This window comes from Pinus tabuliformis, chromosome 3_2, assembly GCF_031772625.1.
Source record: "Pinus tabuliformis cultivar Carrire ecotype Pingquan chromosome 3_2, CPIR1, whole genome shotgun sequence".
Classification (NCBI taxonomy): domain Eukaryota; kingdom Viridiplantae; phylum Streptophyta; class Pinopsida; order Pinales; family Pinaceae; genus Pinus; species Pinus tabuliformis.
This window is the reverse complement of record NC_142302.1, coordinates 58,604,133-58,617,989: the sequence shown is the minus strand read 5'-3', so window position 1 is coordinate 58,617,989 and position 13,857 is coordinate 58,604,133. Positions and strand designations below refer to the sequence as shown.

General features: G+C 33.3%; 1 protein-coding gene and 1 pseudogene across 1 annotated transcript; one reads left to right on the top strand and one right to left on the bottom strand.

Moving 5' to 3' along the window:
• Positions 1-480: 480 nt before the first annotated feature.
• Positions 481-861, top strand: LOC149179808 (phospholipase A1-Igamma2, chloroplastic-like). The gene has a single exon (XM_089413652.1). The coding sequence runs from the start codon at positions 481-483 to the stop codon at positions 859-861; it is 381 nt and encodes a 126-aa protein (XP_089269778.1).
• Positions 862-1,372: 511 nt separating this feature from the next.
• Positions 1,373-11,438, bottom strand: LOC149179807 (protein trichome birefringence-like 11; annotated as a pseudogene).
• Between the last annotated feature and the right edge of the window lie 2,419 nt (positions 11,439-13,857).

Here is a 13,857-nt window from a genome sequence, read left to right as displayed (position 1 = left end):
AACTCTTATTGACAAGAGCTGGATCCCTACCTGAAGATTTGAAGGATTTGTTGTCCCGAACGTAGCCATCCAGTAAATGGAGATAAACCTCTAAATTATGAAAGTAAGAGGATTATGAGTGGGCTTCAAGAAGGGAGAGTTATCGTTGTGCGGGTAAACTTGGATACCCACATGCAAATATGTCCAGGAAAACCAAAGGAAAATGTTGTTGCTTTACAATCCTCTTTTGGCAAAATGTCCATGGACGAAGGTGTTTGGATTGGCTTTAATGCGGTTTGTACGAATCCAAATGATATAAAGAGGTTGGGAAGACGATACATAGTGATTGTGTGGTGAGGAACATGAAAAATGAAAGAATGGATGCAAAATTTGAAAGACATATTAGTTCCACTACTCCCTATAGTAGCTCATGTGAATGTACAAAAAATTGCAAATCCAACTGTCGGAATAGAAAAGGGATTTATGTCTCATTATACTTGCATGGATGAGGGTTCTAAAAAATGTAGTAGAAGCGCGAGGGATATTGTGGTGGGCGAGATCACATGGCTGGTGCAACAATACAAGGAGGAGAGGCTGAGCATAACATTGATAGGACATAGCTTAGGAGCTACTCTTGCAATGTTATGTGCATATGACATCAAAGTTATGGTTAACATGATGCAGGGTATACGTGCTCCTGTCACCGTGTTTACCTTTGCCTCTCCTTGCGTAGGAAGCTCAATGTTCGTCCAACATATGGAGGAGATTGGTGTGAGTTTTCTGAGTTTGGTTAACTGGCACGATGTTGTTCCGAATTTCCCTGGTCTTTTTATGAATAAGAACATGGGATGGGTGAGAAAAGTACTCAGTTGGTTTCCCTAGACATATTTTCATGTGGGTATCCAGATTTACGTGTACAACGATAACTCTCCCTTCTTGAAGCCCACTCATAATCTCTCTGACTTTCATAATTTAGATATTAATCTCCATTTACTAGATGGCAAATGTAACATGCTGCACATAGATGGATAGCGAAAAAAAATAAAGAAAACTATCTTATTATTATTATATTATTAGCAATTGCACCGAGAGTGTAAAGGAATGCTCATAGATAGGAGGAGTGGGATGTGTGGAAGGCAATAATCAAGTGAAATATATAGACAATAAAATACAATCCGAATTTGAGTTTTTATACATCCTCTAAAGAATGTAGAGGAGGTTAAATTTTAGAAGAAGTATGTTGAAATAACATAAATGTCTCATAACAATGGCAATCCTTGCAAGCATAAGGTAAAGAGGTTGTGTGCAGGGTTAGTCCAGGTTGGACATCCCTGTTTTTTTTTAATATGCTCAATCCAGAGACGCTAGGTCGAACTCTCTACATGCTTGTACTCTATGTAAAAATAATGTAGATTAATTCTATGAACATGTTGTAAATTCCAATTGTTTGATCCCCAAAGCCTCTTGCAATAAAAAAGGCATAGAGCAGTTCATTCGATGTGTTTGGCACTCAAGGAAGACACCATGGCTACAATCCTACCTACTATGGGAAGCATGTCCAAATCCATTGCCTAAATAATATAGTGATGAATGACCAACTTTCCTCAGTTGAATCATGTCTTATGTTTAGAAACTACACATTTTTTTTGTGATTAAGTTGCTGCAGTGCTTTGGAGATGTTGAAATTGTTGCTCCATAGATGTGGGTCAAGGAAATCAACTAGACTTAGTGTTGGTTGGGTCTCTAAATTGCAATTCCCACCAGTTTTCCATGTACCTCCCCTGCACATGAAGAACACAACATGAGGTATAGCAGAATTCAACATCTTCTCTTTTTTGGATAGTATACCATCAGAGCGAAATATTTAAGTGTGTAGAGATTATCAAAGTAGTATATATGACACAAACTTGAAATGTACAAGAGCCTAGGTATGAAAGAATGCATGTGTTTTTTTTCTATGTTTACTTCTTGATAAATCCATTCCATCACAGTCTTCCTAGATCTCTCAAATGCAGTCAACAAATCTAGTGCCATGTTTATTGTTTCTCTTTCTTGAAAATAGTAGCCCCTATTAAAATATCTTTGTCAATACATGTGGAAAAGATAAGGTGCAAATTGTAACAAGGAAGAATTTTTTCAAGTTTAATAAAATATGGAATGCATGGAAATAATTGTGATGTTTTAAATTAGGATTTTTTATTTGTTGATCTATTTTTTTGGAAAAAATACCAAGAAGTAGCCCCAAAAACATTTTATGGTGCTTTATTTTAGAGAAAGGATCACCATTCAAGGATTCTTATTTGTGGGCCTGAACATACAACCAACATAAACTATGTAGTCTTCCATGATTAAGGCCTTCAACTGAATAACAAAGGATCCAAATGGAGCAATTTCATTATTGTCATACTGTAAAATAGAATCTTACCCTCTGAAGGTTTTTCTCAAAGTTCCACCAATGCACTATGTTGAAGACTAGAATATCTACATCCTTTGAATATTGAGATGTCCAGTCATCCAAATCCAATTTTAGTGTAATTCTAACTTTAGGGGGAAAGATTTAGGAGGACAAACTTGCAGAACCCAAAATGGTGCCCTATAATATTCCATAGTGCAATTGAACTCCTCGAATTTAAGGGACAAAATTCCCTTGTTCTTTGAAATGGGGCTTCCATTGACCTCATATATTTGGAGTTCGTTTGGAGCTGCCTCTACTAGAATGCAAATGGGTCATTCTCGTTGTTTCTTTTGATCCAATCACCAACAAAGACTGCTTGATAGTTTCGTATCTTATTTAGCATGTTGTTTGCATTGAATTTGATATCACATAAAAGGAAATTAGCTCAAACACAAAATATAAATTTTCCCACAAAGGTTACCAAACTATGCTCAATTCTCTTTAAAATTCTAATGGTGTTCAATCTAAAACTTTGTTAAAATTCTGACATCAAAGGGAAAAACATTAGTAAAAGATTACCAATCAAATTAAACAAACAATGTGAGTATTAGAATGCCATTGGTCTCGGTCAAAACTTTCTTGAATCACATAACATCAACATAAAATAAGACTACCATTGGTCTCTTTTTTGTCCTTCTTGAATAGAAAAACACAGGGAATAGAATATTGTCATGCAACTCTTTCATATTGTTTGTGCTATGAATATTAATTTTGATTTTAATTGGCAAAATTGAGGGCACTACATTATTATTAGGCAACCATGTTCCTACTATAGCCTGAAATGCAACTCCAAACTAATTGAAATTCTAGATCAATCTCAAGTCATCTATTTCTCCAAACTAATATTAACATTAGGGAAGAGATCTATTGATGAGGGAATATTTCAGCCCAAAGTTTTCCACTGCCATTTCATGTAAAATGTATCTAGCCTCGTGTTCTCTTGGCAATGAAACCAAGGATCAATAAAAGGGAATAGGGGGCCTAGTAAAGGGGATACGATTCATCCCAAACTTAGAACCAACATGCAAGTACCATTGATTAAAACTCCATGAATACTCAAGCTTGGGAACATCCAAGATGTTCATAATCCCAGAGGCCTCTTCCATAGCGGAAGAATTTTCTACAAAAATATTGTCTTTCCCTTCCTCTTTGCGAATCCTAAAGCCTACAAGTATTTCCCTGATGTCGATGTACACGAAGCAGAAGAAAAAGACAATGGGGAAAGACAAGCCAAATACATTCACATTGAAAAATTGTGGCTCTATTTAGAGTTGCAATATAACCATTTGAATCTCTAGGGAGAACTAAATAATGGTGCCATGGATCAACAATGCAATCCCTTACAGGGTTCCCTCTAGACTATATTTCTACTACTACTTTTCCTCAATGCCAGGACTCTATTTTCCACAAAATATGCATTAATAAGGAATCCATTATTTAGGGCTAAACACTTGACTATTTCTTAAGCCATGGTCCAAGAACAAGCACTAACAAAAGAAATAGCTTCGTTTTCTTCTCAGTTCAATTCCAAGACATGCTATAATTACATTTATTTACATTTGTCTACATTATAGAATACATGAAGTTGTTGAATAATAAACATGTTTACATTTATTTTGATCCTTGTTGGCCAAACTAAAAGAATGTACTATACCAGTAAAAGATGAGCAGCAGAACGAATTAGTGGCAGGTGCTTCACACAGAAAAAATAAGAGTCTCCATAAAAATTGAGGAAAGAATCGAAATTGAACCAAATACTTCGATGCTAGTGCACTGTATTGACTGAATTTTATGTCTCATATGAGAGAATTGTTTGGGAGATCTCGAAGGCTCCGAGCCGTGAAGAAGTCTGAGAAGAGATCTAGCTTTCGTTTTTTCTCTAGGAGTACCAAATGTAAGAAGATTATACAGAGAACGCATCAACGATGGCAATCTCAACAAGTTTATTACAATTTTGTCTCTTCCATTGCAACGCAAGGATAAAAAAATAGTAACACAATTCTCCTTGCATTTAGGTGACGTAGAAATCAATCTTAGAAGGCTGGGAATTAGAGGGATTGCAGAGGTTTCACAAATTGCAAGAAATCCCTCTAGTTGATTCGCAATCACAATAAGAACATAAATTGCATTATCTATAAAACTCGATATGTCACCTTCCAATGCATTAATTAATAGAGGAATTGCCCCAAATTCTATTACCTGTGAAACATTTCCATGAAAAACTAAAGGATTAAACGAGGTAGTAGTTGCATCCCTCTTGCCTCTGAGAGTTCCATCCTGGAGAAGATTTATCAAGGTTGGAATGGCTTTTGGCCTCTCGCCAATTAATTTATTATATTCATCAACAGAGGAAAGGATGAAGACCGTTGCAGCATAATTCTCCCTCACTTTCTTACTTCATCCATTACTGAGAATGTTGATGATCAATAGTAAAGCACCAAATTGCATTATTTTAGCTATGTTCCTCTCATAAATAGATAAATTTAGGTGTGAAATTACCACATTTTCTTGAGCTTTGGGATCTTGGGAAGATAGCAGCGATACAAGCAAAGATATGTCTCTTCTTGCCTGTTGCAATGAAATTTTTATAACCCATGTTGCATTTAGCAATAAGTCTTATTTCATAAGCAACCTGGCTCTTCGATTCAAAAGATCCTATAGAAATATTTTATACAAGGAACACTCCAATCATCTTTGAAACTTCTATAGATGCAGTATCGAAGTGAGGAAGAATTATGTTGCAACGCTTTTAGGACTTTATATAAGGAATGTTGCAGTCATCTTTGCAGCTTCTATAGATGGCTTAGCACTCATAGTGCTTTCCATTAACGAACTTTTCTTGTTGTTTCCTTGTTTTTAAAAAGGCATGTTATGTGCATCACAATACTGAATAATAAGGCTGCAGAGAGCATGATTTGGAATAAGATTTGTGTCAAAAAATTTCTATCAATTGTTCAAACAAGTAAAGTGTACTTCCTCTATCCATTTGGTAACGGAAGCTAGTTCATACATTTTCCCAGTAGAAATAATGACTGGTCCTCTCATCAAATCATGTGAGATTAGACATCTAAAATCATTTGGAATAACAAGGACATCTTTGGAGTCTCCTCTAGAAACTCTATGTTAACTTGATGGTTTCATTTTGCATCAAATTCCATCTATGTAACCCAAAATAGAACACACTTGCAATAGTGCATGAAACCAATCAAGCTTTGAATCATTGAAATTTTTTGATCCACACCTACCTTATTTTGATTTCTCATCTCTTCCTTCAACAATTATGTCTCTCTTAAATAATCCCTTGCATTCTTCAAATGGAGACAGTTAAGAGTTTTTCTGAGTTTAGATTTCTTCGGGGTCACCACCTTCTCGAACTAATCAAGAACAACAAGCATATCTCTGCAGAGTTGTCCTTTAGCCATACCAATGAAAATATTAGCTCTTCTAACCCTATGAACCAGTACCTAGTTCTTGGCTTGGACTCTTGAGGATCATATTATTTTGGAAGAAAGTGAGTCTTCAGGGCTCAACTCAACACAGGTCTTTCTTCCATCTAGAGAAGTTGTCCTTTTGGTGACAGAAGAGGTTCCTTAGAGAGAACTTCAGTGGAAAAAACTTACCTAAAATCTTCCACTCACTAATCTCAATGGATGGACCATCATTGCTGGAATTTCCAAAATCATCCTCTCATCTACCCCAATCACTGTAGATCCAGACAATACTATGACATTGTTGGAAATCTCCTTGATATCACTAGATTTAACTGAGTCCAGTGTTGATTCATATGATGGTTCATATATATCCTATGAAGATACAAAACCATGCGCTAAATCATTCTTTTTATCTTCACTGGTTTCAAAATCACTTCTAGTTCGCTCATCTTCATCTCCTTCTTCAAGCAATCTTTCCTTTGGAAGTAACAAAGAAGCATTTTGTTGCTCTCCTTGACGTCTCCTACAAAATCGTAGCCAAATCATCGATCAAGATCCTAATTTGTTGGTTTCCATGATAATTAGAAAGGAGTAAATTACAATGCTTAAATGAAGATTAATTCCATATGATCTTATGATTGAATTAGCTCAGGTAACTAGCCAAATTTCTCCTTTACTAGAAATTGATTTTGAAAAGGATTTTGATAGGATGGAATGGAACTTCATACTTAACATGTGCTATGGCTTGTTCTATCGAAGATTAGTGGAAATTTTTTTTGTGAGCCTCAAGAAGAATAAGCCTGAATATCATACTTTCAAATCCTATTTTTCTAAAACAACATTTATAAAACTTAAGGATATCATATAATATTTGGGCATTCCCTTTGATATGAAGCTCTCTATTACTAGTCAATCTAAGAGGATAGTGGTCAAATTCGAAAGAAAATCTCAAGCATGTAGTAATCTTGATCTTTCGGTTACTAGGAAGGTTACAGTTGTTGATCGAATTCTCATATAAATGAACATTTATTACTCTTGTCTCTTCTCCTCTCAACTATGGTTGTTGGTAAAATATTGGCCAAAAAAGAACTTTTATATTGGAGTTCTTTGTAGAACCATGAACACAAACAATGGCATACTTGGCATGATATTAACCAAGCTCAAGAATTAAAAGTCCTTCCTAAGTTGCCTTTTTTATGATGGAACTCCATGGGTTATGTCCTACCGAGAGGAATTGTATGTGGAGTAGTGGGAAGGAGATTTATGATCTTTAAAGTTTCTCTATGCTTGAACAAAATAGGGGGATGAAGGATATTGAAGAACAGAGGCCAAGGAGGTGCCATGTATTTGTAAATCTCAATATTTTCTGAAGAAAAATGTGCTTTTGTGGGTCTAACAAGGCTTGGTTTTTTAGACTAAGTTCACAGAGTTGATGAACAAATGGTGCACACACACTTTCTGGTAGGACTAAAATGGTTGAGCATGTATTTTTGAGGTGCCAATCTATTTGGAAATCTTAATCTTTTTCAAGAACAAGATGGGGGTGACTCCAACAAGGCTTGGTTTTCAAGACTAGACTTCATAGAGTTGGTGTTACAAATGATGCATGCATGTTTTCTGGTACGAATGAAAAAGTTGAGCATGTATTTTGCAAGTGCATGTCCGCCATGATTGCCATGACCACCACCAGACTGCCTTTTGTTGCACTATCGAGAGAGAAGGACTGGCAACCTTTCGTTGCACCCTCCAAGTAGTCACGATTATAGAAATCAAAATTTTGACGGTGGGTTTTTAAACCCAAACTCAGAATTCAAATTCAAATGGGTATGCCAATTAAATGATTACATTGCATATCTTGTATCGTATATGCCATCATTTCTACGGTCTGGTGGTGGAAAAGGCGATCAAGGTGGAAGCTGCACAAAATTCCTAGAGTTGTTGCGTCGTAGGAATCTTACGTACGTCCATGTATGTATGCAATTTTGTTTGGAAAGAGGGTATCCAACATCTAAGAGAACAACCACGGTTGTCCCCTCACGCTCTTAGAGTGCATTAAATATCGTATAGCATTGGAAATATTTTTTTCCATGTAAATATGCAAGTCTTGTGAGTTGGTCACATTGAATTATTATCATTATTGATATGTTCTTATAATATGATAACTTGAGGAATGTATTGCATGATAGTTCTATCTATTCAGCAAATGTTTTGATCAACCTCTTTTCACATAACATTAGCTTCATCCCAAAAAGCATGAAGAATTTATGTTTTTCTTCGTTCTTCTAGAGTCTCACAAGTTTGCCTAACTCCACTTTTCACATTGTCAATAATGACAACAACACTGATTATAATCATTATTGATATAATTTTTTTGTTGGTGCTCCCATCTCTCGGGTGTTGAACCTTTTGGTCCTACCATCTCTACTACTATTGCTATTCTTTCTACCATCATTATTGAGGAATAAGTAGTGCAAATATAAAAGTATGAGTGTGGACGTTAGGATATAAATTATTATTTCTCTATTTGAGCTCCCTATTTACTAGCAATAATGGTATAAAGGGTTGCAATGCAAGTGGTGGGATTAGAATGTTCAATGGACCTAATGAAGGGAGTAGTAAAAAAAGATTAAGATCAACAATAAGTGTAATAAGAATTGTTATCATTATTGATACTGGGATAAGAAAAGTAAGGAAAATTACAATGGAGTTATCATGTGTTCAAATGGACTTGATTACATAAAAATATCATGGAAAAATATACGGGTCACGGAAACCTCAAGCCTCTAAACCGTCAAAGGGTGATGACCATACCAAATTGAATCGATGACCAAGGATAACAATATTCTTAGGACCGCTGATAATTATATTCTCAAATGTTACATGTTGAGTTCATAATAGGTATTTCTTGTAATGGCCCCAAGCCTAATTGTGTGAACAATCCCTCGAAACATATATATTCCTTGTATGGAATATGCAAAGAGAGACAGATAATTGATATAAAAATTATTTTAATTAAGGTGGTGGATTTTTGTTATTTGTGATATTTTTATGATGTCTTCTTTATGTGTAAGGTTTTTAAATCATAGTAAATCTTTACTAATAATAAATAGTAAATATGCTAATAGTTTTTAATACAGTCTTATTAAAATATACTTTTACAATTTAGTACAGTCTTATTAAAATATACTTTTACAATTTATTTTTTTTATTATTGAAAATATAGATTTTATAAATTTATTAATCATAATTTTATTGTTGAGAAGATATATTGATTGAAGATAAAAGTATTATATTTAAAGTTAAAAATATTATGCTTATATTTAAATTTCATTTAAATTTCTAAAACTTTAATCATCTCACTCATTAAAATTATGTTGATTTTGTTATAGAATATACAAATAAAATTTTAAGGAAAATTTAAATAATTTTCTGTATTTCTCAAATTTAAATTAAATCAAATCTTTTGAAAAAATCATTGTTTTGAAAATTATAAATATTTATCCAATTTTTTTTTACCATAAATTAAAATTGAATCTTACAACATAGCTTTGGAAAAAGATTAAAGTTAAAACTTAAAACATAAGTTTAAAAACAAAAAATGGAGGGAAAAAACTCAAGCATAAACTTGCTCACCCATGTTGGAAGTGTTTCGACTAAATAGATCTGAATTGTAGCTCATAAATTCCTGAACATGGCAGAATGTTTCACTGCACAAAATCAACATTCAGAAATGGAAGCAGTAGAGATACGATGATTGAATATGCAGACCATACCATACCCTGTTAATTTGTTTTGTATACGAAGTTTTTTCCATGTTGTAGTTCAAAGTTATATGAAATATTTTTCCCAAATGGAATTTTTTTAAAACAATCTCCCAAGAAAAAACACATTGAAATCGAGGCGCTGAATTGCAAATTGGAAAAACAAATGCGTTAAAATAATATTTTATTTAGTTATAAAATCTAATGATTTTGGAAGAAGGATTTGTTCAAGAGTGGGAAGAGTGGGATGTTATGACTCAAATTCTGCAAAATTTTGGTGGTTTAATAGTGAAAACTGTGACAAAGTCAGTTGAACTTGTTATTTTAATCTCAAGTGAATCCGTAATATATCTGAATAACTAGAGCCGTGCTCATGGTCCAATTTAGCTACTATTGAAATAAGAATATATCCAACCACATTTAAATTAATATTTAAACTAAACGGATTTACTTTACATCTAAACTGAATTTAGATTTGTGGATTTGGATTTTGGTTTCTGCCAGAGCATTATCACTATGATTTGGATTTTGGTTTCTGCCAGAGCATTATCTAAACTGAATTTAGATTTGTGGATTTGGATTTTGGTTTTTGCAAAATGATTTGTCAATTAAATATTTCATTAAGGTAGAAGATAGTTATTCCACCTTTCCATCATTAAAAACAGGAAAACGATTGGAAACTGGATTTTTATAAACAATAAATATATTGTACTACAATTGCGAATATATACACAAATTGTCTGGTAGTGGTAGTGGCGACATATACTGTACAAATCTGCCTTGGCTTCGAGTTATTTACAAAACTAAAACCTTAAGATCAGGATTCAATAAAAATGTAAAACTCCCTTTGTGTATTCTTTCCATTTTTACCATCCATGACCTCCAGGTTACTTATATTATCAAGAAACCCAGACTGAAGGTCAACAAGGAACTCCTCGTTGGTGAGAGTGCATTCCTCCGCAATTGTGTCCAGCCGCTTTCCGCTCAGAGAGTTCTGCGGAGTCTGTGAAGATAATAGTATTCCCTCCGGAGAAACATAATATTATCCTCTCCGGAGAAATTTCCATCCACCGCATGCTCACAGCTGCCTTCTCCGCCATTGATTTATCCAATAAAATTGCTCTTTGAATTACAACAAATTCTTTTAAACTCTGTAAATAAATAAATGATAGACCCGCAACACAAAATAACAAATTGTCTGTAACTCTAACCTGTAAACACGGGCACTTCACAACACACTGCTAGCCTCCCACACTTCACAACACAATGCTAGCATCCCACACTGTAGCCGTGAGCGCAATGCCTGAGAAGTCCTTTGCATCTCAAAAGTAGTGCTGCCACCGCGCTGAGGATTTGAGATCTTGGCATTGCCTTCGCCTCTGCCATGATCGCCACCCCACCAGACTAGACGGCCTTTCGCTGCAAGACCGGGACTGACAGCCTTTCGCTGCACCCTTTAAATTAAATTAAACTTTTGAGAGGGGATTTTCAAATTCAAAGTCAAAATTCAAAGTCAAACGAGTATGCCATTAAGTTATATACGATCTGGTGGTGGCGGAAAGGCGACAATAAATTCCTAGAGCTAAAACGGATACGACTACAGTTTAAATGGGAAAGAATGGGAAAATAGAAAATGCACCCTCCAGGCGGTCATGGTTATAGAAATTTTAAATTAAACTTTTGAGAGGGAGTTTTCAAATTCACAGTCAAAATTTAAATTCAAACGACTATGCCATTAATTACATACGTTGTATATCTTGTATCGTATATGCCAGCACTCTGACGATCTGGTGGTGGCGGAAAGGCGACCATAAATTCCTAGAGCTAAAAAATGGGAAAATAAAAAAGCAGTTGTCTATAACACGATTTTTTGAAAGTTTTTTCGGCGGATTTTTCCGGTCGAAATCCGGCAGGAATTTATTGGAATCGCAAGTTTGATAGCTAGTTTCTGCACAATGAAAGCGTCCTAGGGGTTTTCGAGGGTGCTGAATCCAAATATGCAGTTAAAAAACCATTTTAACTGTAACAAATCAAGATTTAACCTCAATTTCTTCCGCCGGATTCTGTCACCGGAATCTCCAAAAAGTCGCATTATAGACAACTCCAATAAAAAATGGCTAGAGTTTTGAAAAGGAAAAAATTGGAGACATGGTTCCATCATACAAATTAAATTTAATCTCAATAAATTCCTAGAGCTAAAATGGATACGACTACAGTGTTAATGGGAAAGAATGGGAAAATAGAAAATGGCTAGAGTTTTGAAATATGGAGGGAGAATGAAATTAAGGCTGGAAAAGGAAAAAATTGGAGACATGGGTTCATCATACAAATTAAGGCTGGAAAAGGAAAAAATTGGAGACATGGGTCCATCATACTTTAATGTGATATGTATATTGTGATTTTCTCTTTAATTTTTTAATTTTTTAATGTGATATGTAGAATGTGAATCATTTTTATTTATATATCGTGATTTTCTCCTCAAATTTTATTAATAAAATATAATAAAATTTGTCTTTCACATTCAAAAAATCTTTGTCAACGCGTTTCGAACCAGCGAGTGTGGTTCACCGCATTCTATTTATTTTTTCCTGATAAATATTAATAAATAAAAACTTAACTAATATTCTTTAATGGTTTATTATTAAATCAATTTTATTAAATAACCCGCCCCTCGCCCCCGTCCCTTCTTCCCTCCCCCTTTCTCACTCATCCATAGTGATATAAATACTTATTTAAATAAGTTAATTTAGCAACCATAGAATAATAAATAAAATAATATATATATATATATATATATATATATATATAAAAAAAATAAAAATAAATAAATAGAAATTTAACCAATATTCATCAATAGTTTAGTATTTCCCTAAATCTATCCTATCGAAAAAACCCCTTTACTTTTCCTTAGTGATTAATTAAATTATTTTAACAACCATAAAATAATATATAATATAAAGAAAATAGAATAGCATTCTTGAATTAAATAAATTAATTTAATAGCCAAAGACAAACTTTCTAAAATACCCCTTTACTTATCCATAGTATATAAATCAATAAGGAATTAAATACATTATTGACCAAAGAACATTATAGGAATAAAATGGAATCACTTTGGGATATATATTAAAAAATAAAATAAAATAAAATAAATAATTTTCACTATAATTATAATATTAATTTTTTATTACATTTTGACTAAAATAAAATAGTATTACATTTGATATATAATATATTATAATTTAATTAATATATTTATAATATTATTTTTTCACCTTTTAGCTTTTTAAATTATAATATTATCTAGCCGTTGTTGGTCAACCTTGTCAACCTAACCGTTTGGAGGATCTGCTCTCCCTATTTAATATTCAGCCATGATCTGACTCATCAACTTGTCCTGACGATAAACCACACTAGCTGGTTCCAAACTTGTCCTAACAATAAACCACACTAGCTGGTTCCAAACTTGTCCTGACGATAAACCACACTACCTGGTTCCAAACGCGTCGACAAAGATTTTCTGAATGTGATTTATGCCGAAATTTATTCTTATAATTGTTATGGATCACAGAAACCTCAATTCAACCATGGATACTACATGTTTAGTCATTATTACTATTATTGATACCAGCATAGATCCATCTTAATCACGGATCTAACATGGGCCTAGAGGGATCAAATTTCTTTATGTGCAAGCTTATTTTAGAGTGAAAAAAATGTGTATTTTTTTATTATTTAAATTGTATTTTTGAATGTTATAGAGATTACATAATATGTGTATTGAGTCATTCTAGTTTTTTTATTAGTAATATATTTTTAAATATATGTCAATATTAATTCATATTAAAATACTTTACTCATAACTCACATTAGATACTTTATACTATATAACAATAAAAGTTTTTTTTAACATTATATAGATATATAGATATAGTGTGTTGAAATATTTTTGACAATTATATGTTTTAAACGTCTTACTCACATAATTTTTTTTACTTCTAACTACTTTAGATGAAATTATATTAGGTTATATCAATAGCTAATTAAATTTACATGACATATATTTCTTTTCTTTTTTAGTATATCCAACATTTCTTTTCTATTTAGAGAATATTTTATTTTTATTTTAAGAGGGATAAACATCCATACACATGGTCTTCACACTGGTTTGTAAAATAAGCCACATTTTATTGATATTACAATATTAAGCTAACATTTAAATATTTAAAGA

What these genes read in the sequence shown, in the direction of transcription:
- LOC149179808 (XM_089413652.1), top strand. Translation starts at nt 481, where the DNA reads ATGGATGAGGGTTCTAAAAAATGTAGTAGAAGCGCGAGGGATATTGTG.